This window comes from Chiroxiphia lanceolata, chromosome 20, assembly GCF_009829145.1.
Source record: "Chiroxiphia lanceolata isolate bChiLan1 chromosome 20, bChiLan1.pri, whole genome shotgun sequence".
Taxonomy (NCBI): domain Eukaryota; kingdom Metazoa; phylum Chordata; class Aves; order Passeriformes; family Pipridae; genus Chiroxiphia; species Chiroxiphia lanceolata.
In genome coordinates, this window is record NC_045656.1 from 5,517,520 (window position 1) to 5,544,719 (window position 27,200).

General features: G+C 49.7%; 2 protein-coding genes across 7 annotated transcripts in view; both read left to right on the top strand.

The window, feature by feature from the left end:
• On the top strand, positions 1 to 22,259 carry RAD51D (RAD51 paralog D). 5 transcript variants are annotated; one of them, XR_004360520.1, is made up of 15 exons: positions 1 to 1,084; positions 1,973 to 2,081; positions 2,652 to 2,713; positions 2,867 to 2,985; positions 3,233 to 3,314; positions 3,392 to 3,526; positions 3,958 to 4,053; positions 4,234 to 4,324; positions 5,067 to 5,137; positions 5,978 to 6,145; positions 6,816 to 6,948; positions 7,733 to 7,871; positions 14,622 to 14,699; positions 21,309 to 21,352; positions 22,225 to 22,259. XR_004360520.1 is itself a non-coding variant. In XM_032707887.1 (11 exons), the coding sequence occupies exons 1-11, from the start codon at positions 926 to 928 to the stop codon at positions 6,897 to 6,899; spliced, it is 1,176 nt and encodes a 391-aa protein (XP_032563778.1). In that variant the 5' UTR covers positions 2 to 925; the 3' UTR covers positions 6,900 to 7,348. The 5 variants fall into 5 exon arrangements, 2 of the variants coding, with proteins under 2 accessions (XP_032563778.1, XP_032563779.1); XR_004360519.1 differs by having other exon boundaries at positions 22,220 to 22,258; XR_004360521.1 differs by lacking the exons at positions 14,622 to 14,699; positions 21,309 to 21,352; positions 22,225 to 22,259 and adding an exon at positions 8,780 to 8,949.
• The window catches only part of RFFL (ring finger and FYVE like domain containing E3 ubiquitin protein ligase), a 24,314-nt gene continuing 12,526 nt past the window's right edge, over positions 15,413 to 27,200 (top strand). The window contains exon 1 of one of the 2 annotated variants that reach the window (XM_032707889.1): positions 15,413 to 15,607. In XM_032707889.1, coding sequence (XP_032563780.1) covers positions 15,556 to 15,607 — 52 coding nt within the window. In that variant the 5' untranslated portion in view covers positions 15,413 to 15,555. Of the gene's footprint in view, positions 15,608 to 23,388; positions 23,850 to 27,200 lie in introns of those variants that run through there. The other variant, XM_032707890.1, reaches the window with a different exon arrangement.

Consider the following 27,200-nt stretch of genomic DNA (forward strand, 5'->3'; position numbering starts at 1 on the left):
AACACGGGGGTTTCATGCCAAAAAAGCCCCCGCCTGGGATGGCTGACCCCCCTCACAGTGCTCAGACCCTCTTCCCTTTCTATTTAGGGAAGTATGAGACAGCTGAGCCTCGGGGACAAGCGGCCCCACGCCAGCAGCTGCAGCAGCACCCAGCACCTTCCAGAATTCCCTGGGATGGAAAGCTGACTGACACCCAGTGCTGCCTTCTCACAGGGCCTTTGGGAGCCCATCCCACTGGAAATCTCATCCACTGCCACCTCCCCTTTTTCAGCAGCCTGACTGGAACACACACTGTACTGGAACATACTGGCTCACTGCTGTGATGAGTGGCTCAGGGCTCAATTTGAGTGACACCAGTAGCCAGAGCAGCACTGAGCTCCAGAAGAGCTGAGCCTTTCAACACATCCTGTTTCCCAGGGGTCACATTCAATCAGGAATTCTGCTTTGGGACTTATCTCCCCCAAAACGCAGGCCTTGCCTTCCCGAGTGTCCTCACCAGCATTCCAATGGTAAATCAAATGGGGGAACTGGCAGAAGGATGGGGAGAGCATGGGCTCATCACAGAGACACTGCCAAGAGGAAAAATATCATTGTCTTTAATTATGTGATCTGTGTTGTGGTTTGTGGCTCTTACACAGCAAGAATTGGCACAGGACTGCCCTGCCAGGTCTCCTATTTTATTCACCTGGCACCAGCAACACTGCTTGGCCCCTGGAATCCAGGCAGGAGGCGATTCCAAAGGAATTTGGAAATCCCTTCGCAGCACATCACCTGCACTGCAGCTGCAGGCACTGCATCAAGGGCAGCTCATACACCTTCACCACTTCAGGGGTATATCCAAGGCACAAGGGCAGCAGCTGTGGAAGGTGCAAGAGGCCATACCTGCCTTGGATAGACTCAGTCCAGTGGCTTTTCTAGGATTCACATGGATCAACACACCAGAAACCCATTCCCATGTGGCTTTAGGTACCAGGGAAGGCTTGTCTGGCTTCATTTCAGTACTCCTGGGATACAGCACAGCCTTTCTCACGTCAGCCAGAATAATAATTCATTGTCAGAAGCAGCAGCACAGCAGGTACTGCAGGTAAACTGAGTCACAAAATCAAATGTTGTTTGATGCCGCTCATGCTCAGGGCAGAGCTGAGAGTGCAGGGTGAGCAGGGCAGGCTCAGCAGTGAGTGCCGGGAGCCCTCTTCAGGCCTCGGCTGGGAAAGAAAAAATAATAATAATTAAAAAAAAAAAAAGAAAAGAAAAAGAAAAAAAGGCTTTTCTGGGAGAAATTCAAGCCCCGGGCAGCCAGGGAAGGCTCCCCATACCTGCGGGGCTGTGAAGACCCCCCGCCCTCCGCGCTCCTTCATTTTCCACCCTGCATCACTGGCTGGTGAGCCCGGCCAGACCCAGCCCTCGGAAAATCCCAGGATCCCGGGATGATTTGACTGTAGGACCCCGGGCTCTGCTGAGCCAGGCGGAGGAGCCGGGTGAGGGAACCCCGAGCGGGCTGGGAGAGGTGGGAGCGGGCACAGGAGCGGGCACAGGAGCCGTCCCGGCCCTTCCGCCGGCGGCAGGAAGCAGGAAGGGAGCGGGCGGGGCAGGGATACCTCGCTGCGGAGCTTTGGGGTGCGCGGGGCGGGAGGGTGGGCTGGGACACTCATCGAGGGGCTCTGCTGGAGAGGGATGGGGATGGCGATGGGGAGGATACCCCTGTTCGGGGATGGGGCTCCCCCCGCCCACTGTGCCCTCCCCGAGCAGGAGCCGCTGGCTCAGCCGCGGCGATGCTCCCGTGCGAGATTTGGGGATACTTGACCCTAAAAGGACCCTAAACACCCACGCGTCCCAGACACAGCCTGGGCGGCTTCTCCCCAGCTCCAGGGGCAGGCACCATCCAGGGCAGGACATGGCTCAGTGTTGGACTTGATAATCTTGGATGTCTTTCCAACCTTAATGATTCCGTGAAATCCACTCTCCTCCGCAGGTCTCTCCCGCCCCCCTGGCTGTGGACATGGTGGTCCTGCGGGCTGGGCTCTGCCCTGGTCTCACCGAAGAGATGATCCAGCTGCTCAGGGCGAATGGCGTCAGGACGGGTAACGGGGTGGCATCGGGGCCTCGGGTTGGGGGACATCATCCCCTGCACATTCGGTGTGCCCACATCATCCCACGTCCTGGAAGGGTGCTGTTGGTGGAATATCCCTCCATGTCCTCCTTTCTGAATGTCTTCTGGGTCCCCCTGGGTGAATAATTCAGGAGAGTGTAAGGACAAAGTAGAGATCTCTGCAAAAGCTTTTTGAGGGTTGATCTATTATGGCTTTTCAAAGGTATTTTGGGAGGATTTGTGCAGTTTTCCCTCTGACAAAAGCGCAAGTTCCTCCCACGCTGCACCCTGGGCACCTCCTGCCCTTAGAGGGGAAGCAAAAGGTGGTGCTGGGCAGCTCTTGAGCAAAACAGTGAGAATTTTTACCAGCTGCTCTCCCTGATCTGTTTTACAAGAAATAATTTGTTGTGTGATGGGTGATGGGGCCATCTCAGAGAAAAAACTCAAATGTGGGATATCCTGCTCCTCCACTTGCAGTGTTGGCAGAGGACACAGACACTTCCAGTGTTCGTGGTCTGACCAGGTTTGGCTTCCAACCTCTTGTCCCTCGTGTTGTTTGCAGTGGTGGACTTTGTGTCGTCGGACCTGGAGGACGTTGCCCAGAAGTGTTCCCTGTCTTACAAGGTAAAGAGGACTCCTAAGTCCTGGTACATTAATCAGGGATCTCAGAGCTGATCCCCTCATGGCTTGGATGGCCTTGTCTGGGGTAAGCTTCTGCAGCAGGTGCTGGCCCTGGACTTGCTCAGTCCTGTTTCCAGACACCTCTCTGCCCCCCAGGCGCTGGTTGCAGTGAGACGTGTGCTCCTGGCCCAGTTCTCTGCCTTCCCTGCCAACGGAGCAGACCTGTACGAGGAGCTCAAGAGCTCCACGGCCATCCTGCCCACTGGGAGCCCAAGGTGGGTACATCACCCATCTGCCCAGGGCTGGACTTGCTGCACAAGGCCCTGGTTGCCAGCACAGACTTCGAGTTTCAGTGTGGTGATGCCCTCAGCAGGGTTGGTGGTGTCCATGCCGTGCCCAGGGGCTTGTCTACGTTTGGGAAGGGGACTCTAGGGACAAGTGTCTGGGCACTGCTGCTTCCTGATGCCCCTGCCATTCTGGCTGAAGGGGTGTTGATAATCCCACCTTGTGTTCAACCCGTAGCCTGGACCAGCTGCTGGACTCTGGGCTGTACACGGGGGAAGTGACGGAGCTCATGGGAGCACCGGGCAGTGGGAAGACACAGGTGAGTGGGATGGAGGAGCGGGGAGAGGACAGGTGGGGTGAAGATGATGCCTGGCTGACATGTCTCTGTCCCTCCAGGTGTGTCTGGGCATTGCAGCCAGTGTGTCTCTTGGCCTCAAGCAGGACGTCCTGTTTCTCGACTCCACAGGGGGTTTCATTGCCTCCCGTCTCTACCAGATGCTGCAAGCACAGACAGAGGATGAGGAAGAGCAGGCAAGTTCCCCTGGAGGTGGTCCCTCTGTTTGCATTAAAACTGCCTTTGCTCTTGCCTGCAGACAACCCCCAGGGACGGTTTGTCTGCCCAGCTCTGCCTTTGTCCTCATGGGCTTTTTTGGGTCCAGACTCTTCCTCCCACGGCCCAGTGGGTGCCGTGCTCAGGACAGACACTGCTCTTTGTTGTTTACCTTGGGAGAAGGGGAGGACTTGCTGTAGTTGCACATACTTTTGCTCCCTGAGCTCAATCCAGGTTACTTCTTCCATCGGTGGAACAGGGACAATGGTGTTCGTGGGGTGGAGGCAAATGTGGAAGAATAAGGGCTCTGTGTCGTGGTGTGAATGCAAAGAGCTGGTGGCAGCTGGGGCAGAGGGAATATGGCAAGTCCTGGAGGGGGTGAGGCCGTGGGTGATGCCACTCTGTGCCACAGCTGGAGGCTCTGCAGCGGATCCAGGTGGTCCGTGTGTTCGATGTCTATGAAATGCTGAGCGCCTTGCAGGAGCTGCGGGATCACCTCTCCCAGCAGGTACGAGGGGGGGTCTGGGCCCCTCTCCCCTCCCCAGAGCTGCAGGGAGGGCTGCAGGGTGTGCCTGGCAAGTGACTCCAGATCACCTCGTCCTGGGTGCATTTGAGCCTCTGTTGCAGCTCACAACCTCCCAGACTGCTGGATTTGTGACTGCACATTGCACATGGTCCCTGTTTTCAGGTCATGAGCTCCACGGGGCCTCTCAAGATCGTGGTGATCGACTCGGTGTCGGCTGTGATTTACCCACTGCTGGGTGGCAGGCAGTCAGAGGGTGAGCTGTGTCCTTAGGGTGTGCCAGGAGGCTGCAGAGCTCTCTGCTTGTCCTGAAGAGCATCTTCCTCCCAGGTGTGCTGTGCCTGGAGCTGGGGCTGGGACAGGTTGGATGGGGATGTGACTGCTCCCATCTTTGGGACTGGATAAAGAGGGAGTCAGCTGGCAGTGCTGTCAGCAAACATTCAAGCTGGTTGTGGCCATGGATCGTGGCAGTGGTTTGAAACCTGTCCAGGGTACAGGAGAGGCACTGAACTGTTTGTCCGTATGTTAAAACCCCTACTTGCAGTGTCACAGATACATCACAGTTGCTGGCACAGTTTGCGGAGCTCCCCAGAGGCTCCTTCTGCCAGAAGGGACTTTAAATCAGAAGTGAGGATGCCAAGGAGGCCCCTCAAACACCTTCCAGAGGGACTTGCACACCTGGATGGCAACTAGTGCTATCACAGGGATTCCCCTCACAGCCACAAGTGTAGGAAATGAAGCTGTGAGCTGGAGAGATGGGTCCTGTACCTGCTAAATCAACCTGGCCAGTTTTGTCTGAGCTCCTGGTGCTTTTGTAGGGTTTTTTTTGCCTTGGGGCTTCTAAGATAGAAAAGGAGAGGGATTGGTCTGGTGAAGATGTCAATGAACACCAGCACTGCCACTAAATCCAGTGCTCATGCAAATCTAGATGTCACCTGCCTCCAGGATGCACTCTGTGGGTCGATCCCCAAACACCCAACTGCTTTGTCCTCCTCCAGGTCTGGCCATCATGATGCAGCTGTCCAGGGAGCTGAAGACACTGGCCAGGGAGTTCAGCCTTGCTGTTGTGGTGAGTGTTGCTGTGCTTTGTCCTTCGTGTGTTGGTGTGTGCCCTGAGCCATGGAGAGGCTTTGGAGCCCCTGGGAGAGGGCACCCAACTCCCAGCTAAGCAGGAGCAAGAGGTTTGTACCCCACAGTGCTCTGCTCCCTGACGTAGCCCTGTGTCTCTGCAGCCCACAGATATCTTATTTCAGTGACTGTGGAGCAAGACCAGGGCTGGTTTGCTGCCTCCTGGTATTGCTGTGCTCAGCCAACATGGCTTTGAGCAGAGATTGAAAGGTTGTTTGTGTTTATTTTTGATATAACACCGTTCATTTAAGGGGCTGGTCAGCCTCCTGGGTAACCTCTTAACTACCTTGGAGGAGCTACAGGGCATTGCATCATCCTAAGGGAGCTGGGGACTGGAAGGGGCCCTGCTCCAGTTTCCCCAGCTCTTGGCCAAGCAATTGCATTTGCCAATGCAGCCAGACAGGTTACTGGGACCACAATTAATGTATCTGAACTGGGAAGGCCACAACAGAGAGTAGTGGTCTGCTGAGCCTGGCACTGGAAGGCACCAAGAAAGTCCTGCCCTTCGTTCTGATAAAGTAACAAGGAGGTGCCTTGAAGGACACCTGGAGGCTCCAAGTTAAACCCTCTGGGTGGCTTCAGCACCAGGAGTGATGCAGCTTGCAGATCCAAGCAAGCTCCTACCCGAGTACCTGTCAGGGCCAGTTGTCTGGGCTGTGCTTAGAGGGGATGGCACAGCTGTGCCAAGAAGGAAGGCTCAGACTGGCCGTGATCTCCAGTGTTTCATTGCACCGAGTGGCACTGCTTTTCCCGGGCACTGATAAGCCTGTTTGTGCTGCAGGTGACCAACCAGGTGACAAGGGACAGCAGCACTGGCTCTCTGAAGCCAGCCCTTGGCCGCTCCTGGAGCTTCGTGCCCAGCACTCGGGTGCTGCTGGAGAGCAAAGGAGCCTCCTGGGACAAAGGCATGACACGACGCGTGGCTGCCCTGGTGAAGTCACCCCGACAGGTGAGGCTCCCTGGGCTGGGAATGGAGGAGCAGCTGTGGGACTCGGCCCTGACTTTGGAGCAGAGGGTCAGGCAGGATCCAGCCTCACTGGGTGAGCCATGGTGGTGGGAGAGGAGCTCCTGCAGCCTGCCTGTACACCGTGGAAGAGAGGAGCGTCCCAACAGCCTGAGCTTGTATTTGTAGGCAGGTTAAATGAGTGGCACCACTTCCAGTGCAGGTCACTGTGTTCCTCATGCTTGTCTCGCTCTCCTGATGGTGTGTGGGTCCCATGGAAATGGCTCCTACACCTGCAGCCTATGAACTGCCTGTACATAGGCTTGACCCCTGCCTATGTACAGGCAGCATTGCCTAAGCCTCCCAGCTCCAAGCCTCCTCTGCTGCCTGATCCAAATGGGTTTGGATGTGGTGGTGTGCTGGGCAGCAAAATCCATCCTGGATGTGCTAAATAATGGTGTGTCTGGGGATGCCTCAGAGCAATGTGTTCTTTCTTTGCTAAATTGCATTGTCTATTTGTATCTCTGGGTTCATCAGACCGAGTTAAAACAGGGGCACCAGCAGAAAGAAATCCTCAGGGGGATATAAGTGGGGATTTCTGGCTCTGGGGCAGGTGGTGGAGTGATGTAGAGTCCCAGCAGTGTGAGGTTAAGCTTCTCTCTGTTTCTCCTTGCAGCCAACAGGGTTACAGGTGGAGCTGGACATTGGAAATGATGATATGCCAGAGCCGAGCCCTGTGACACCCACGCAGGGGCTCTGATGTGATGGAAAAGCAAACGTCAAGGTCCAAGAGAGCTGCACAAAAGCAGGCAAGCACACTGAAGGTTTTACAGACTGACTCTGGGGGTCCTACAGCCCTGGACCAATGTGAGGAACCTCTTGTTCTTCTGCCTGGGGAAGAAACTGAGCATGGGGTTCCCCAGAGATCTCCCTGCTCAGCAGGCGCTGCCTGCAGTGGCTGGGCCGTGTGGGCAGCACAACAGCCAGCTCCTGTCCTCTGCTGCAGGCTTGTCTTCACCCTGCAGAGCCAGCCCTGTCCTCAGGTGTTGGCTGGGGACCAGCTGGCTTGTCCCTGCACAAACCCATGACTCCCTGTGGTGGTTTTGTTCCCCCCACGACTCGCTGCCCTCTGGACCTGGAGCTCTGATCGTCCTTGGGCAGCTCACAGTGGTCTTGGTTCAGAAATAAAAGGAAAAAGCTGTTGCACACTGTGGTTGTTGAGAGCTGGAATTCAATTAAAGGTGACTGCTAGGAACTTAATTAAAATGTTGAGGGTTAGTCCTCAGCAGGACTGGGCTGGGACAGGCTGGAGTGGGACAGACTGGGATGGGAGAGGCTGCTGATGAGCAGGGACATAATCGAGTGCTTGCTCTGACCTTCTCCCCAGAGTAACACCAGGCCTTGTAGGGAGCTGCTGGTGTTTTTGGGGCAATGCTGTGCTGCATAAAGACTTGCTGATAACTGATGGAAGTTCTGGTCTGGATCAGCTGGTGCTGATGAGTCCTGGCTGACACCAGCTGGCCCTGCCTGATGCTCCAGGACCTCTTCAGTTGCATGTGGTGATGTTTGAAATAACCTCTCCTTCCTCTCCAGCGCTTTCCAGCTGCTCTTGTCTGCTCTGGGCAACCTCCTGGGCAGTTATGTGGTGCTGGGGAGGAGACAGGAGGCTGAGATGTGATCCCAGATGTCTCAGACACCCTCATCCTCTGCATAATAAGAGACCTCCCTGCAGGTGAGCTGAGCCATGGTTGTACTTCAAGGCTGCTGATGTTGAATTTGGGGGCTGGAACTAACTCAAGGCATGCTCATTAAACTAGTAACACAGCAGCACAGCTCCTGGAGCCTTCTAGGGCTGTACTGGGCAAAGAGGAGTTTGATTTAGCCAGAATTTGTGTCTCCAGAGTAGACATTAACAGTGTAGAGCCCTGTATTCCTGAGCAAATAGCTGCTGTGGGGAAGGGGCAGCTGAAAGAGATATGTGAACACACATTTTGGTTTCCCAAGAGGCAGCACCAGGTCTCAGCGTGGATTTTTGTTTGAAACATCTGTCAAGAGTTGTGTTTTCTGTGAAACTCAGCTCTTGGTGCTCCCAGGGCTGTGGTTTAGGGGGCAGGTCCCACCTCCTCCATCGTGGCCACCCAGCCACTGCAGCTCCGTGTGCACGGCCGTGGGAAAGGCCACGATCCCAGCAGGTCCTGCTGAGCAGGGGAACGTGCCAAAGCAACATGAGCTGAGCCATTAAATACATAATTTTTACTGAAAACTTTTTAAAGTCGCGTATTTATTTGTGTTTCTGGGCTTTCCAAGCCCAGGAGGGGAGGTTTGGCCCCAGGGATTGCAGCCTGGCTGGAGGACGGTTTTCCTGTGCTGATGTGGCTGGTCCTTACAAGCAGAAATTTAGCTTGGTGCATCTCTTGGAGCTGTGAATAAAGAGCTGGTGCGTGCAAATATCAACCAAAACTCTGTGCTACTATTTTATCTCTCTGTCTGTGGTTATTTAGGGGAAGCAAAGCTCTCAGGGTGGGGAGTGTGAAGCAGAGAAGAGCCAAATAGAAACCTCTTGGGTTGTATTTGAATGAAGAGGGCTTGGGTTGTATTTGAATGAAGAGGACTTTCTGGATGTTTCTTTCCCGTAACTAGCAGGGGGATGAGAAGAGGAACAACCTACTTTGAACCCTCACCAGGCTCAGCATGAGACCAGCCATGTGCCCAGTGTGCATCTTCCCTGTGACCCCTGAGACATGACAGAAGAAAGTCTGCTCTTGCACTCAGTCACTGGGGAGTCACGGGGTGGTGATTCAACAGGGGCATGGCCAGCCTGTCTGGAAAGATGAGGATGTGAAGTCTGGGCTCCTCCAAAGCTTCTCATCCCAGCTTTCCTAGGCATAGTCATGACCAGGGGGGATTTTCTCTCCTTGGCAATCAGCTAATTGCAGCTGTGGGAGTTTTATGCCCTCTTGGGAAACAGCTGGATAGGTGGGGGAGGACAGTGAGAGATGAGGCCTGGCTGAGTTTCGTGTGGCAGCTCCTCCTCTCCCTGTGCTGCCGAGGTCACAGGGATGTCCTGAATTTCTGGCTGCGTTGCTGCTGTGGGTGCTGGTTATTGCTTGGTGTGGGGACACCAGAAGGGCTCAGGTTATGGCAATCTATTACCCGATCTGGAAAAACCTGACTTCTTACTCAAGCTCATTTGCCCTAAATTTACATAGTAAAATTAGGCCAAAAAGAGTTCCTGACCTCAGTATCCTAATTCAGGCTTTCTCCTCCATGTTCAGACAGGCACTTCTGCAGCCCTGTAAGGCAGAGCTCGGGATGTCCCCACTTCCTGCCTCTTCCCCTTGCTTAAAACAGCTGGAGAAGCACTGGAAAGGCTCAGAGCAGGGCAATGAAACCCATCCAGGGCAGACAGGGCACCTCTCACCCCTAGCAGCAGGGATGCCTTTTGGCACTAAGGGCTTATTTGCCTTTGATATGTATAAAACACGCATGTAAATGTGTGTTTATATGTACTGTGTGCATATTTGTGTCTGTATACATGTCTGTGTTTATCTGGCAGTCTCTGTATGGGTGTATCCCCAGGATGAGAGGACATGGTCTCAGCCTGCGACAGGGGAGGTGCAGGTTGGACATTAGGAGGAATTTCTTCTCAGGAAGCGTAATAAGACATTGGGATGGGCTGCCCAGGGAGGTGATGGAGTCACTTTTTTGTTTAAGGACAGACGTGGCACTCGGTGCCATGTTCAGGTTGACAAGGTAGTGTTGGATCATAGATTGGACTTGATGGCCTTTTCCTACCCGACTGATTCTGTGATCTGTCGGTATACATCCACTTCCCGTGCAACGCAGTCAAGCCCCGTGCGCGCCGCAAGGACACCCCCGAAACACAGGAGATCCCCGCAGTGTCCCCTCCTTTTCCCACCGGCCCCTCCCGGGTCTCGAACACGCGGCCCCCGGAGCCGCCGCACCGCGCGCTGTCCTCCCGGCCGGCAGGGGGCGCCGCCGAGTCCTCCGGGCCGCCAGGGGCGGTGCTGCCCCGCCCGGCCCATGGTGGCCGCTCCGCCCGCCCGGCCCCGCGGGCAGTTGCCATAGCGCCGCCGCCGCCGAGCGCAGGGACCGGCACCGGGATCGGGATTGGGATTGGGATCGGAACTGTCTGCCCCACGCCCGGCCTGGTCCGGCCCGGCCCCGGCCCGCCGCCTTCCGGGGACGCGGCTCTGCGGGAGGCAGGTGAGGCGGTTTGAGGGGGCTGCCGGGGCTTGGATGGGGGGGGGGGGGGGGTATGTGGGGCACTGAGGGGCTGTCAGGTTTGGGGGGGGGGTGTGTGTATGTGTGTGCGTGTTTGTGTTTGTGTGAGGCTTTGAGAGGACTGCCATGATCTGGGGGTTGGGTTTTGGGGAGGCTGCCAAGGTCTGGGGGTGTGGGGGGTAGTGGGGCTGTGAGGGGGCTGCCAGCGTGTGTGTAGGTGTGTGAGGGTTTGGGGGGGCTGCCAAGGTCTGGGGAGGGAATATGTATGTGAGGGTCTGGGGGAGCTGCCAGGGTTTGGAGAGGAATATGTGTGTGAGGGTTTGGGGGGAGCTGCCAGGGTTTGGGGAGGGAATATGTATGTGAGGGTCTGGGGGGAGAATATGTGTGTGAGGGTTTGGGGGGGTTTATATGTATGAAGGTTTGGGGGAGCTGCCAGGGTCTGGAGAGGAATACGTGTGTGAAGGCTGGGGGGAGCTGCCAGGGTCTGGGGAGGGAATATGTATGTGAGGGTTTGGGGGGAGCTGCCAGGGTTTTGGGGGGATTATATGTATGAAGATTTGGGGGAGCTGCCGGGTTTGGGGGGGGGTTATATGTATGAAGATTGGGGGAGCTGCCAGGGTTTGAGGGGAGAATATGTATGTGAGGGTTTGGGGGGAGCTGCCAGGGTTTGGGGGGAGAATATGTATGTGAGGGTTTGGGGGGAGCTGCCAGGGTTTGGGGGGAGAATATGTATGTGAGGGTTTGGGGGGAGCTGCCAGGGTTTGGGGGGAGAATATGTATGTGAGGGTTTGGGGGGAGCTGCCAGGGTTTTGGGGGGGTTATATGTATGAAGGTTTGGGGGAGCTGCCAGGGTTTGGGCGGGGGGAATATGTGTGTGAAGGTTGGGAGGAGCTGCCAGGGTTTGGGGGGCTGCCAGGTTTGGGGCTGTGGGGCAGTGGAGGATTGTCAGGGTTTGGGGGTGTCAGGGTAGGGAGGGTGCACAGGGCAAAGGGTAGGGCCTTGAGGCAGTGGAGTTGCCCCTGGGGGTTATCCAGGGGCTGTGGGGTGAGGGAATGGCTCTGGACTGAGCTGTTGGCACGTGTGGGGGCACATGGGGCAGGAGGGGCTGCCAGGACTTGGGGGGCCATGAGGCAGGGGGAATGAGGATGCTCAAGCCTGGACAGGTGGGGGGGGGGGCAGGGAGAGGCTGCAGCATGGGTTTAGTTTTGGGGAAAGGTTGTAGCACCTGGGTTTAGTTTTGGGGAGATGAGGTAAAGGGGCTCCCTCACAGGGAGCGCTTCCAGAGTTTCCCTAAGGAAAGCGAGTGGGACTCTGGTGCAGCCTCTTTTTTCTTGTTTAAAAAGTGGCATTGAGCAACTCATCCCTTTTTTGAGTTGTGCTCCCAAGGGCACACCAAGAGGCGTTTAGTAGGTTGTTCTGCTCAAATTGTTATGAGAGCTGAGGAATTCTGGTTAAGCACCAGCCTTCTGCAGAGCTCTTTGTGTAAATTGTTGTCTCTTTGCATCTTAGCATGTCTAAGGTGTAATTTGGTGTCAAGGACCCAAGTTGTTTTCTTCTCTGCTCACTTTTTGCTCAAAGCTGGGGAGTGGTACAGCAAAGTGAAAGCTGAGCAAGCCCTTCCTTTGCCACAGAGAGCAAAAGGAGTTCAGAAAATAAAAGTACTCCAGCGTCCTTCAGAGCAGTTTGTTCCTGTAAGCAGGTCAAGGTGTTTCCTGTGGGGAAAGTATTGACTCATCCCCTCCCATCGGTTTCTTACCAGTGTTTCAGTGAGTGCAGGTTAATAAAGGTCAGCTCTGCAGTGAGAACATGCACAGGGTCCTGTCTGAGCCTCCTCACATCAGGGACTTGACAAAAAGGCTGAGGATGGATGGTGTGATAAATAACGAGCTGCACTCCAGAGTTTCTTGTGTTTTCAGACACTGCAAGGACAGCCAGGTGTACTTAGGTACTGTAGAGCCAGGTATAACACTAAGGGCAGATAGGAGTGGGTTAGTTTTATGGCTCTTTGATTAAACTGTCCCCAGGGTAATGTTTAGTTGGGTGAGGCAGAAGGAGTTTATTTCTGTTTCATTTGAGCTCACTTCCTGTTCTCTGACACGCAGCGAGCCTTCCGTGGGGAGCACGGGACGTGGTCTTGGGTTTGGAGAACTGTTTCACAGCAGTGGAGGGACTTGTGGTAGTTTTCTGTTCTTTCTAACCTGGCTATGGAATTGGTAGAGCACTTTATGGATCTGCAAAAAGCTTTGCTAGCTCTCCATGCCATCAGGATGTGGAATGACAGGTGCATTACAAGTTGGCATTTCATTGTGTTCACACTGTAGTGGGTTGCATTTCAAAACTCTGAAGCTCACATTTTAAGATAAATGATCATTTAGGCATATATGTGATTACATAAACAAAGAGTTTCAACCCTTTGTCTTTTCACTGTGAGCTTGTTTTTCCAGAGTTGAGGAGTGGAGCAGAAAGCTGTGAGCTTTAAATGTCTCTTACAAATTCCAGATCCTTGGATTTCCCTGTTTCCACTCATCCAATACTGAATCTCCTTAACACACGTGTCCACAGGGATGGGGAGGGGGATCTTGTAGTCATTCTTTGTAATCATAATTGCTTTTGGTGGCACAGTTAGGTTTAATGAAACCACACAATCACCTTGGGCTGTTGTGTTTCCCATTCTGGGCAGTTCTCTCTGGTGCTGGGAATCCTGGAGCAGAGTTACCCAGCTCTCCCTGTGTCTGCAGATCCACTCAGCTGTAGCAACTGAACTTTTAATGAAAAGCTGATTGCCTTGACAGTGCTGTTCATGGCTTAATGCTTAATTGCTCAAGTTTTTGCTGAATTGGGTTAGTTTTAAAGCCATCATTTAAGTATTGTGTTTAATTGTAGGGTAGGAAATGTAGGCTGGCTTTCAGTCTTTCTCATTGGCAGGTACATGTGATTGGGCTCCTAAAATGAATGCAGTACTCTGCAAGGAATAATATAGATGATTTTTGGGGGGGTTTGGTGCTCACTAGTTGTGTTTATGACTGAAATCTGCCTTCTTTTCTTCAGGTCTTCAGTTTTCTCTTTGTTGTGGTTGACTTCAGTGTGGGTTTGTGTTGTTTTGTTTGCTTGTTTGTTTGTTGAATCGTGTAATTTTCACTTGCAACTTCGTACCCCGGTTTGTTGTTAATAACAGCTGAGATTGTAAACTCTTCAGTCGGGCTGGGGCATGATTTGAGCTGACCTCCTAGTTCTGTCTATAAAGGGTCATTAAACCTGTGCTTTGGACTTTGAGCCAGTGGACTCTGGACTTTGAGCCTGGTGGAAGAGTGGAAGCAGATTTCCAGGGTCTGCTCTGGTGTTCCTGTATCTCTACCTGGCTCTGGCTTGCTGAGGGGGCAGTGGAGCTGGGCAGGCTGTGTCTGACCCAGGACTGCAGCTAGGTCCTGACCCAGGACCAGCTTAGCTGGCTAAGTCTAGCCAGGTAAAATGCTCTCCTCACCTGGGGTGTGTTGGTTTCATGTGATACATGCAGGAAAAAATTGTGCTTAATTACTGTTAGGCTGCTTTCCTGTCCCTGAGAGAAAGAATGTGTTTTCACAGGTATGTGAGCTATAGAATCTCTGAATGGATTGGGCTGGAAGGGACCTTAAAGATCACCCACCTCCAACTCTTCTCTAAACCTCCTGACCAGTCCTGAGGGACACAGAGCACAATCCAAAGATAAGAAAATCAGGAAGTACCTTGAACCAAGTACTTGGTGCTTAATAAACACGTTGCAGGCAGGAGGATAATGAGATGCAGATAAGTGTGTGTTCACGTCCCTTTTTTGGACACAACTGTGTGTGACCTGCTGCTGAGCAGGGAAAAGAGGACCTGTGGGTGCCTGGCAGTCAAACTGAGGGAACTCAGCTTTAAATTACCTGGATGTTGCTGTCAGGCTGGGCTGGGCTGGTTGCTTGAGTCTGGATTGAACTCTGGGGGCAGTGGTGCAGCCAGTGAGGTCTGTGCTGCTGTTCCTTGCCTGTGCTTTGTGCTCTGCACTTCCAGGGCCTCACCCCAGCCTGGCTCCTGCTCCCCTAATTCCAGTCATTAGCCTTGATAGCACCTGCCTGTGGCTCCCCATATCAAGCCTGTTTTCCTTCCCTTTAACTGTCATTACAAGAAGCCAGAAATTAGCAGTGTGAACTTCCATCAGCTGGCTCTGATGGAAATGGAAATGCTTCACAGGGGAATAAGTGTCATCTCTGTTTCACAGGTGGGAGAATCCCGACACTGCTGAGCTGATGTCAGGACCAGGACTCCTCTGCATGCCAAGGCTTCTAACCCCCTGATGGTATGTGCCTCCAAAGCCAATTATTCAGTCTTCAGCAAGGTTGACAAGTTATCACTTTCCTTCAGAAACCAAGAGTGTGACTGTCAGATCAAGAGTTCACATTTGGTGTTGGTTTTCCCCTTCTTTCTCAGCCAGTTTCCCCAGAACTGAGGGGGCTCATTCTAACTTCTGAAAGGCCTTTTGGCTTGTTAAATTTATGTTCCCATAAGGGAATTTCTTTAAAAAGAATTGTTGTTTTCTGAGATGCTGTTTATTCTTCTCAGTGTCTGTAAAATTTACAAATTCTTCCCATTAATTGCTCTTGAGGTTTTCACTTTACTCCAAGATATTAATCAGGTTTTTTTCTCTTAATGCCCTCTGGCTCCTCTGCCAAACAGTCTTGGAATAGGAATTCCCACATTTTATTTCAGTGGAGGCTAAAATATTAATTTAATTAATGCTGTCACATTTTTATTTAAATTCAGAAGGTTGTGGGATGTGCTTATAAGAATACACTTAAGCAGCACATGCTTTGAATCTTTTCGTTTAGGCTGATGTTAAGCGAGATTTTAAACAGGCAAATTCAAAATACTCTCCTTTGGGAGTAGCTTGTGTCATAGTAACCTCTGCTGCAGAAGGATAGTTCCTTTAGGCATCATACTGTGTATTTACACATGGATGATTTCAAATTGCAGTGTCACAAGTGGCACCACTGAGGCCCCACACCACTCGGTGTGTGCACGAGCTTTTATTGGTTTGGCTTTTCCCCAAATGAGCCAGAAACCTGTGGAAGTCCAGACTGAAACTGGAGGTGACACCACTTTCTGCTGATGTCAGAATACCTTGCTCAGAGAGAAAGGACTGCTGGCATCTGTGCATGGCTCCCTCGTATCCTTCACCCCGAGCCTGGGGCTGGTGGAGTCGCTCAGGTGAGGAATTTCCCCAGCGCTGTGTTTGAGGACACTCTCCACGAGGTTGCATCATGTGTTGATAAGTTTCTTTCCATGGATATGTCGGTGTTCCCTAGGCCTGAGCCATGGTTATTTGGGAAACTGCCCAGCAGTGCCATTCCTGGGCACGGAGGGTGATGAGCAGCAAGTTAATGTTCTGCTCTAGTTTGGTGTTAAAATAATCGTGGCTGGGCTGGAACCACAAGTGGTACTGCTGCTCTGAGGCACTGGGGAATTCCTGCTCCATGGGATTGCTTTTGAATTTGTTTTATACATATCTTGAAAAGTAGCTTTGGTTCATCTGGTGGAATGGATTTCTTTGTAAACACTTGGATCTGTTAATCTGGAGGAGGAACGGGTTTTAAAAATGGCGAATTAATGGTTAAAAGAGGGGAAATGTTTCTGTGTTTAGATTAACAAAATAACTTTTCTTATTGAATCCTATATATGTCCAGGACTGTGGGCTAGCAGCAGAGAGGGATAAAATGTCAAGCTTTGATAGATTGTTGGAGCTGGTTTTTGGTAGTTAAACAATAATGAAGCTGTTGTGTGCTTGCAGGGAAACACTGAGCTCTGTGTGCAGACTTCGGCCTGGAGAAAGTTCCAATTGTTCCAGAGAAGGGAGAGTTCTAAAATGCAGCTTCTGTGGCTGGTGGCACAGCTGCCCAAATCCCTGCCTGTCTTGAGGCCCTTGCACAAGCATTGCAGAGTAGTTTGGAAACAGTTTATTTTTCGGATTCCAAATAAAGTGTGGGTTTCAAGGTCCCTTTTGACTGTATAATCAAAAAAGTAGAAATCGAAGCCGGTGTTTATGCAGGGAGTGATTCATGCTCTGGGAGCTCAGGGCACAGGTTTCTGCCAGTCAGAGGCTGATACCTTGCATAATTCATCCCTTCTGTTCCTGGGATGGAAAGGCTTATCAGTTGTTGCAGGGGATCCTTGGCAGCTTAGTCAGAGCTCGCTGTCGCTGTGCAAAGGGCTCTGGGGTAGGAGGAATAAGATCCTGTGTCTTATGCAGAAGAGAAACAAGAGGGAGCTGAAGCAGGTATTTAATAAAAATAAAGCCCAGCACCTCAGCCTCCTTTTTGACAAACTATTTCTCTCTATTCCTGCTGTTTATACTTCTTGTTACCTGCTTCTCTGACTTGAAGACAATCACAGACAGGTTTTTGCCATGGAAGTACTGAAGTCGAGAATGTCATTGTGAGTGAAGGAAGGAATTCCTGAAAAGAATTGAAATATGTTGTTCAGCTCTCTGCTGGGCTTCAGGGGTGACTTGCAGTGCCTACAAGGTGTGCACAGAGAGTGCAGCTGGAATTCAAAGCACCAGTAAATGACTACTTGTGTATGGTAAAATAACACCCTTAAATACAAAATACTCGCAGCGTTTTTTTATGCGCCTGTGCCTGCCTTCAGGGACATCTTCAGTCTGCAAATGGCTTTATCTGATGGTCCTGAATGGTGCTGATACCATCTCTGAAGTCTGTGGGTGAAAACCTCTTTCAAGGTTTACAGTGTGTGTATTTTGGAGATGACACACTGCACCTCTCACACAGTTTTTTGGTTTGTCCCCCTCTTGCTCCGTTAAAGGCCATTTGTATCACGTTTTCAGACAATGTGTTCAGCTGCATATAATGAAGCCTTTTCATCCAAGGGAATGTAGGCCAAACCCCAGCCTGGTTCATGAAAGGCTTCACTTTGTCTGAGGGAAGTAAGATGATTGTTCTTGGAAAGAGGCCTTGTCTCTCTGTCAGTGCTGCTCTGCCCAAAGCCAAAGTAACTTGGTAAGACATTGTTCTGGAGGCCTGAGCTTGCTGTTTTACTTCTGGATGTGGCTCTTAATGACACCAGCTAAAGCTTTCATTGCTCTGGCAGGAATAACAGATGCAGGCTTGAAATTAAATCTGTGTTATGTGGTAGAATTTCCTAAAAATTCCCCTAATAAAAGCAAACGTGAAGAAAAGGGTATCAACTATAACTGTCTATTGTATACTTGCCTGATCAGCTTTAGTCCTTGATTATGGGGGAAACAGTTTATAAATATTTATTGAACTTTCTGAACTTGTGAGTAAAAGGGAATTTTTACAATCCACAGAAGATTTGAAATCTAAAATCCTAGATGTTTCCCTAACCAGCAGTTTGAGAACACGCTGCCTTCCTCAGACCTTATCTTGTCTCAAGTCCCAAGAACGTTTGTCTTTTTTGTTTATTCGTTTTGTGGGTTTTGGTTTTTTTTTTTACAAGGCCACATTTTTCAGTAACACTTTTTTTTAAGTAAAACCAAGCTTTTTAAGCAATATTTTGTTCTGCATGTTAAGCATATTTTTCACTGTGAACTGGGAAAGTTCAAAGTTTGAGCAAATCCAACAACAACAACAAAAAACAAACCACCAAAAACCAAACTGAACTTGCATGTCTTTTGCACTTGTGTGAAATGTGAATTTGGCCTCAAAATCATCTTGTCTCATCCTTCTTTTATACATTATGTGTTTTGTTCTAATGTAAACTTGTTAGGATGCTCTGCAGAAGTGCAAGGAGGTCGTTCACTCTCAGCATTTCTTCCCAGAAGTTCCTCACTTCTGTGAGCTGTGGTAGTTCTCTGACAGTGCTTAATTCCATTACAAACACAGTCCTGCTTTAAAGAAATGAAATATTAACTTGATTCCATTCCCTAGTGGGGCTTTATCTGCATTTTACTTACGGAAAACTGAAGCACAGAGAACTGAAGTGGCCCAGATGCTCACAGATAGAAACTGAAACCAAAAATCCTCACCCTCCATTGTCCCATACTACTTATCCCATTACTAATCTGAAAATAATTACCCAGTGAGATTTCTTAAAACTCAGGTCTTTTTTTATTTAAAAATAGGAATATCTGGTATCTGATTTTGTTTGTGTAATCAAAAATGGGGCAGTTTCTGCTGAACTATTGAACTGAGACAAGAAGAGCTCAAAATAGAAGAAAGTTCATGTTGATGTTATCGGGTCAGTGGTGGAAAAGATTGTGTCATGGGGAACTTTTTGTCGTGCTGAAATGCCAGATAAGCTGTTGTTTGTTTGGGCTCTGAGGACAGAGGCGAAGATGTTTTGAGGTTTTATTTAAAAAATCGGAGTTCTTTGTTGTTAAACGTCTGTGTGAGAGCACAAGGCAGCTCAGTATCTGTTCCCAACCTCCGTGATAGGTGGTCTGGCTTTATTCTTCCTGCCCCAACAGCAGGGTTTAGTCTAATGTGAAAACCTTGTCTGCCATTTTACAAAGCAAACAAACCCAGAATGGAAAGAAATGCTCCTCCCAGTTACGGAGAAGCGAAATGAAAACGTGATGATGTCTGTGCTCAGCGAAGGTCGAGGAAAAAAACCAACAAACCAAAGGAGATTTATTGGTTCGTAAGACCCAGTGATTTTGTGGAGCACTGACTCATGGTGTCTGAATGCCTGGGCTTGCCAAAAGCCCTGCACTGAAATGTGACCCCGAGCTGCCTGTGGGCCTTGGGCCATATATGGGAAATTTCCTCTCCAGGACAAAGGTAGGGGATCCAGGAGGTGCAGGTCCCCGACCTGTCTGAAGCTTTCATTACCTCCTGTCCTCCCAGTCTTTTGTGAAAATGTATTTTATACAGGTTGGATCCAGCAGTGATTCCATGTTCAGGGCTTTCTGTTTGATCCTATGGATTTAGCAGGATTAGGTGAGCGGTGCCATCAAAGGATCCCCGTCCGGCCTCTGCTGGCACTTCACACAGGTGCTGAAAAGGCTTGACAAGGAGTCTGAATGTTCTGCCATAATATATGTACAGAGACATGGCAGTAAAGGAGAACTACCTTTTTGGGGGGGATAATGGCTTTAATTCCAAGAGACAAATGTACATTTACTTGAGTGGTTGGTGCTGATAATGTAGGTGAGCTCCTGTGCGAGCTCTTGCAGAATCTCCTGGGGATGTGACCCCTCTACTCAGTAACCAGAAACATAGGACCAGATGGATGTTGGGCCTGTTCATGCTTAGGTTTGAATAAAGCCTGGATTTTAGGCTGCTTTATTTTGGGTTTCCTAGTCCTTAATAGGACTAGGAAAGCCCAACACAGAGGTTGAGGCTGGAAGGAGAGAAGCACGGCAATCGAACAGGGGTGGTGGTAAAGGAACTGATTTAGAATCCTTCAGCCCTAGAAACAAACACTGTGGATGGCTGGAAATGGACATTTCCACAACATCTGCCCCAGGAATGCTGTAAGGAGCTCGTGCTGGTCCTGCTGGCAGACAGGGATGGTAAGGCTTGAACTTTCCCTCAGTGTTCCAGCTCTTACCCAGGGCTGCTCGGAAGCAGTTCTGATTTCAAATGCTCCAGTGCTAAGTGGAGATTGGCACAGAGATAATATTTACAGAAATGCTTTAAGAGTGCAACTTCAAAGTGCCTCTCAAAGTTCCACCTGTACTAACTTCCTTCCCAAGAGGGTGGGGTGTTTTAACTCCACCACAGATGAGGTGACTGGACCATAAATAAACTCACTTTCTTTTTCGCGATATCTTTTGTTGTCTCAGTAACAAAACGAGTCTTCAGGTTTATATTCAATATCCTGGACCTTTTTTTAACTCCTGACTAATTCAGAAGTATTTTCTGCAGTCTGGGAGAGCAGAGCTTCCCACACCGTTTCGGATGTGACGCGTGTGCTGGTCTTTGTACGTGTCTGCAGTTGCATTTTATTCTATTTCAGCACCTAGTTTGGATTTGATTTCAGGTTAATTTGGAGTAGGCATAGCTGTGAAATGAGTCTGCAGTGTTTGTACTTGTTATGATGTGCCTCAGTTACATACATCCAGATCTGTTTCAGTCCAGCCAAATAAAAATTATCTTTTTTCAGGCTCCAGTTAAATAGGTTAGAGGTTGCCTGCCAGTCTGCACAGAGCTGTGCTACATGCAGTCTTACTGCATGTGCACTTTTCCACTTGTATAAATTCCATGGGGTTTAAGTTGATTTTTTTACTGACAGCTTCTGGAATAAAGGGGGGAGAAGAGTAGGTTTTGCGTGCGAGCAATTTTGAAACAATATTTTAGTTTTGAGAGGGGGAAGATTTAGAAGCTTACTCTTTAAAAATAAACCTGAAGCTTGGCATGACAAGTAATTTATGGGATTTCCAACTGGTGTTGAAGTTTATCAGCAAACACTCAGTTCTGGGTGTTGGAGACACAGCAACAGCCCGGAGTCTTTAGAGCATTAGTGCCAACTGTAATCCTAATTTCAGGGACAGTTCATGCAATTCTGGCTGATCCTGTCCCACCTCCAACCCAGTCTCAGCTCTTGGATGAGGAACAATGGAAGACTTAAGGCTGTGCTTGTAAACTGTCTCTATTTTAGGAACAGCTGCTGTAGAGGATTCCACTTCTCAGAATCCTGGTGCACCAGGTGGGACAAGGGTTTCTGTGCACATCACTGCAGTTTTCTGTGTACCCACCTCTGCTGGTTGGGGGTCAGGCTCGTTTTAAGCTTGAGGAGCTGTGTCTGGGATAATGCACCTCTTTCTTCTCCCTCCAACTGCCCCCCTATGCAGTTGCCATCAGAGGCCTCTGGGGCCAAGGATTTCAACAGCAATAGCTCGATCTCCTTTCATCTCAAGTGGGAACTGTAGTGATGTGATGAAAACACAAATTCACATAATTTCTCCAGCTCCCTGCATTCCCCCATTTAGGAGAAGAGTATCATTAGAGCCACCTGACAGTGGTGGAAGCTGAGGTGAGTCAAAGCTGTTCCCAGGATGTCCCTGGGTAAGCTGTGGATCTGCTCCTCTTTGTTTGCAATACCCAAATGCTGAAGTCACTCAGTCTTCTGCAGCACAGCAGAAAATTATTTTCGGCAACTTTCTATTCTGGGCATTGTAAAATTTGCTGAGAGAGTGAGGTATTTGTAACGTTGAGAGGAGGAGGAGGCTCCCTGAAAAGCTTCTGCTGTGCCTTTGGAGCCCCTTCCTGGCTTCCAGGTGGGCATGGACCCAGCAAACCTCCCCCAGCTATTGTCACATGACTGTCATGGAAGAGTGCTCTAGGTGGGTCTTGAGATGAAGTGTGGAGAGTATGGAATGACAGCTTTCCTGGATTGAAGCTGGTTAAGGAAGCTACACAGTTATTTAAATGTCCAGGTTTTCCTTGAGCAATTTATTGCTACATATTGCAATTATTGCAATTACAGTTTCAGCAGTGACCCACTGCAACTAACTCCGAGAAGACCTGTGATGACGTGAATGAATAGAGAAACAAATCCATCATGGCCCTTTTCCTCTGTAATAAAAAGGACTGGTTGAGTTGGTAGATGATAGTCTAGGATTCCTGGACTGCTGCTTGCTAAAGTTTTCCTGGACAGCTTCCACTTTCACTGCCAGTTTTGAGTGTGGGACAAAGGATAGAGACACAGATACACCCACACAAGATGCTGGAAGGGTGTGAATGATAATAAAACTGAGTGCTCTGGAATCTTACTTCTGAGTTTCCTTTCTTCTCTTCCTGGCTTGGCTCATGCTGTATATCACAGCTTACTAATTTAGTCTTGCTGATGAATATCAAACTGGTGGGAAAGAGCACAGGGGCTTTTTGAATTGTTTTTCAGCATAGCAGGAGAGTGGAAGAGAGATAAGTCTACCTGAGGTCACAGCACATTCCTTGGAAAGAGGCATGGGACTAAGGAATCGAGACAGACTGGGTAAGACAAATAATTTTCTAAAACCAGTCACATGATTTCATTAATCAAGTTGTTTTGTGTTAACTTGCTGGAAGGATGTCACAGCAGGAGGCTGTTGAATTTCCATTTTGGCAGATGTCTCCAGACCTAATTACAGTTAAGAGCAAGAAGAGCTTTTTATCTAAATATTTTTCAATATATAAAAGCAAGTTTGGGTCCAAATAAACAGTTTATATTGAAATAATACTCACCCCAGGTACCCAGCTCCTTACAATACGGGATTTCCAAGCTTCTCGCGTTAAAATGGGGAAAACTTGGTGTTACCTGTGCTGGGGGGAAGAGGGAAAGCAGGTGAGTGGTGAGTTTGCAGCTCAGGTGCAAGGCTGGGAGTCAAGTGAGAGAGTGTCTGTTTCTGCCTTTGGAATCGGCTTCCTGGGAACTGCTCTGTGGATCACACAGCTTTACAGAACCATTCTCTCGACTGTCAGGTGGGAAGTGCAGCTCTCTAGTTTCAAAGAGGTGCTTGAAGCTGAGCTGCTTTGTGCTGGTGGGATTTCAGGTGCTTTCACTGGAGATCTGTCTGGAAATCTTCTACCAAACAGAGCATCAAGTGTTGCTGGGAGGGAGCTGGCAGATTACTCGGAGCATGTTGATAAACACTGATACAGCTGCAGAATGTCCTTAGAACCCTTAAGAACTCTTATTTTTCCTCTCATCTAAGCAAATTTTCCAAGGGCTTACCTTGCAGATGGTTTACTCAACGTAAACCAGGCTACAGCAGCATGAAAGGGTCTTTGTGTGCGGGATGGTTTGCTCTGTGCCACGTAACTGGGCAGTTTTATTGGTGCTTCCCTCAGCTCAGCAGTAATTCCAGGCGTTTCACCGAGCCGCACGGGGCTGTGCCCGAGCTGCTGTGGCCCCGTTCCAGCTCTTCCCTGCTCCCTCTGCTCCCTGCCCCAGTGGGCTGCCCTGTTTGCTTTCTGCTCCGTGGTAAATGGATGTCACTTCCTTCATTAAAATGCTGGTGCACAGCCAGATTCCCGTGCTCCGGAGCCGCAGCGCACCCAGTGAGGGCACACGGCACCCAGTCCAGCTGTGTGCCACGCTCCTGGAGCCGGCTCCTGGCTCCACGCCTTGGGAGCTGCTGGGTCTGCCGAGATTCCCGACCCCCAGAGTCTGCTGGAGGCGTCTCTGAGGTGTTGAAGGGGGTCTGAGGATGGATTATTACTGGAGGGCACAGGCTGCACTTCCAGCCTGGCACTCTGTGCATCCAGCAGGGAAGGTGTAGCCGGCACACGGACATGGAGTGCCGGTGTCTGGCCGTCGGAAGCAGCCGGTGGACGTGAGCGTGTGGGGGCTGTTCCAGGGCAGCCCTGATGTGCCCGGCAGCACAGGCACTCCTGGATGCACAGAATCCTCACCAAGGAGCCACAGGAACCCTGGACACCCCGTGGTGACTGTGCTCAGTGAGGACTGAGCTGGACACTCTGCCTGCACAGCTGGGCACGTTCTCACCCAGAAGGCTTTAGACTCAACATCAAAGTTGCTGATCAGACTGGTGAGCAATCGTGCATTTGTCTTTGTAAGGATTATTGCTGTTGTATGCTTGGGTGGTTAGAGATGGGAGATGTCTGCAGACATTTGGAAGGCACAGAACAAAATGGAAAAATGTCTCCTCCTTCCAACTGCGAATGTCTGTGTCTCTCCCCCCTGCATACCCCTGTTTCTAGCTGTGATACAGTGCTGATGTTTAATTGCTCATTTTTTTCAGGGTGTGCATGCTGTCACCTTGGGCACAGGTGAACTACTGCCTTTACTCATATACATGTTTTATTCCATCCCTACATAAAAATGTCATGTGCTCAATCCAGTTGTTATATCCAGCAAGTGACATGTACATACTTTGGGACTGACAGCCAGGGCTGGTCCCATCTCTTCCTTTTCTCATGCTCTGTAGTGCTTGAGACACCATGTTGTGCTCAGACTGGCAGCTCCTTCCCTTGTCCTTCCTGTGAATGGCTCATTTGCTGACTTTTCCAGCTGTCCCAACATATGGTTGCTCCCATTTATCATAATTCAGGTCTCTGTGCCTGGGACACAGGCTGATAAAAATAATGCTTCATGCATAAATGGCTTTTGAGCAGATTATTGTATAGCTCTGTTATCAAGTAAAAACTAATTTTTGACCAAACTAGGTTATTAGTGAAACTAATTTTAGCAAGGGATTTCTTATCAGTGCAGGTTTACTGGAAAAAAAAAAAAGTAGTAAATTGTAACAATGAGCAACTGTCCAGTGCCACTAATGAGGCACCAAGGTGGTTAACTCATGAAATACTTCAGCCATTTCAGAACAGTGTTCATGAAAGTGAGATCCGATTGATTTTGCATGGATTAATAATGAAAATAGTACTTTTAAAAGTGCATTATCGATACACAAATATTTTAAAGCCACACTGCCTTTTTCTGGGAACAGTGTAATTAATCCCAGCCTGGGTGTGTTGCCTTGAAAGTTGTGTCTTACCAATGAACGTGGCTTTGCTGTTGTGGGGCCACACAGTGGATGCCAGGCTGGACAGGTGGTGTTGTGGAACATCTCTAGTTGATCACAGCAGGTTCTGAAGGCAGTAAGGAGGTAGCAAGGAGGATGGTCTGTTGATGAATGAGGTGGAAAGAGGAGCTCGATGGCTCAGGGAGTTGATGGAAAAGCAGCTCATTGTGGTGAGCAGAGTCTTCTCTAAATTAGGAGGTGTGAGGCAGCTCTTGAGGCTGATGAGCAAACACCACTGGAAGCTGCTGTCTTGCATCTCCCTCCCTTTTTGGCACCCTGCTCCATCTGCAGGAGCCTCAAGGGTCATCAGCCCTGCTGTTCCAGCGGTTAAAGGCCTCTCAGGAGCAGAAGTACTTGTTCCTGTGGCTTCTCCTCATGTGGGAGTAAAATCAGCTGCTTCTGGGAGCTCAGTTCCTTTTGATCCCTTAAGTGTCTCATTGGTGCTACTGCATTCCAGCTGCTGAATTCCTGAGTGGTCAGGAAAAGAAGCCAGACCCGGTCCTCCAGAGCTTTATTATACAGAGCTGAAAGCTCACTGATTCCAAGATGTTCCTTTTGCTTGTTCTACTCCCTTGTTGTTTGTACCCTTAGGAAAATTAAGGGAAGTTTTATATTCAAACACAAACCACAGTTTCCCTCTGCAGCCACAGCCTACCCTTTGATAAAATCCAAATAACTGCTGTGTGTAGGCAGTGATCTCTGATACTCCAGCTAGCAAGGTTATGGCAGTAATACTGCACATATAGTGAGAACCTGAGTTCAAACACTTTTTTTAATGAAGATGGAAAGCATAAGAATCCAGGCCTGCATTAGGAACCCTGTCTTCAGCTGTGTAGGGGAGGAAAACTGACATCACTGGTATTGCCTCCAGAATTAAATCATGCTTGCAAATTTATACAGAGCTCATGATGTTGTATAGAATGTGTGAATGAACAGGTGATGAAATGAATGTCACCCTTCTCTTTAAATTCAATGAAGAGAATAATGGCATCCACAGCTTCATACTGGACAAATAAATAAATAAAGTTTAAAAAGCAGTCCAGCAGAGCATGAGGGAGTGCTGGCACTGCTTTGCTCACAGAACATGGCAAGCAGCTCCCTGCCAATATTTATTGTATTTCTTCTGGCCTCTCTTAGAGCAGCTCAAGAAAGGAGATAAAACAGTCCCCCTTCCCAAGGTGATGATTGCCATGTGGGTGGATGTGTTTGCAAGTCCGGGATAGACTCTTTGATCTTGTGTCTCCACCCTTGATGAAACTCCTTCTCCCTTTGCTCTGGCAGATGCTCCGAGTGCAATATCCAGTTAGGATTTAGGGCAGGTAGGTTTTGGCTGCCAGAAGTCACTGTTGGGTGACTTCCAGTTTGCCAAACCCACGCTGGGGTCCGTGGGTGGAACAGTTGTTTCTGTGGCTCCCATTTGCCCGTATGAGCATCTTGTCCAGGAATAATGTGGGATCAGTAGTGCCTGTTGTGTCAGTCCTGCCAGTAAATCAGCATCTTTTATTCAAGATATTCCTTGAGGATTCCTGAAATCCATGATGTCATTAACATTTCCAAGCTGTCACGTTGATATTAGTCAGGTTACTGTAAGTATTTACCCAGCCCTTTCCACTGGGCATTTCTGTGTCACCTCAGTGTAGCTGTGGAGTCCTTGGGTGCAGAAGAGGTGTTGATCTGCAGAGCACAGACAGGCTTTGCACAGGGCAGGGCTTTCCAGTTCTGGCCCTCAGACTCTGCCACATTTGTAACAACTATCCAGGGAAATGAGCAGTTCCTGGATGGTGCTCACCAGGTACCTCTGAATGGGTAAGGAAATAAATCGGGGAGTAATTTGGCTGTAGAGTTACCAAGGAAACTGCCATCCTGAAATTTCATTGTGAAATTCTGCTTGCCAAGTGCTCTCCCAGTGGCAGGGCTTGTTTCCTCAGGTCTGAAGCTGATCCTGTACAGAACAAAGGAAAAATCCCTCTTGGAGCAGCTGCTGAGTCTTATCTGTATTTCTTGTTGTTGTACAGAGATGTGCCCTCCTTCAAGAAAGGAGGTAGCTTTGGAAAAATGTTCCAGATCAGAGGACAGTCCTGGTTATTAGTTTTCTGTGGACATTTCCCTTCCATGCTCCTGAAGTTGAGCAGGATTAAGGTTCTTCTAAAGAAATGTCTGAGCCTTTTTGTTGGCCTTTTAATTTGCTGGCAGTCACAGAGCTACAACCCCAGCTGAATGCTGAGCTCTGTCTTGCTTTATCCCAGCTTGTTCACTGCCTTGTGTTTTTCTTCCCTATGTTTGACATGTTGCAATGTTCCAGAGTGAATTAGTAGGCTTGTCTTCTTTTAGGAAAACAGTTTTTGGGGGCAGGCAGTAGCA

What these genes read in the sequence shown, in the direction of transcription:
- RAD51D (XM_032707887.1), top strand. Translation starts at nt 926, where the DNA reads ATGGATCAACACACCAGAAACCCATTCCCATGTGGCTTTAGGTACCAG. An exon ending in CAGCACAGCAGGTACTGCAG is followed by an intron (nt 1,085 to 1,972) that starts GTAAACTGAGTC and finishes TCTCCTCCGCAG; the next exon opens with GTCTCTCCCGCCCCCCTGGC. An exon ending in GGGATCACCTCTCCCAGCAG is followed by an intron (nt 4,054 to 4,233) that starts GTACGAGGGGGG and finishes CCCTGTTTTCAG; the next exon opens with GTCATGAGCTCCACGGGGCC.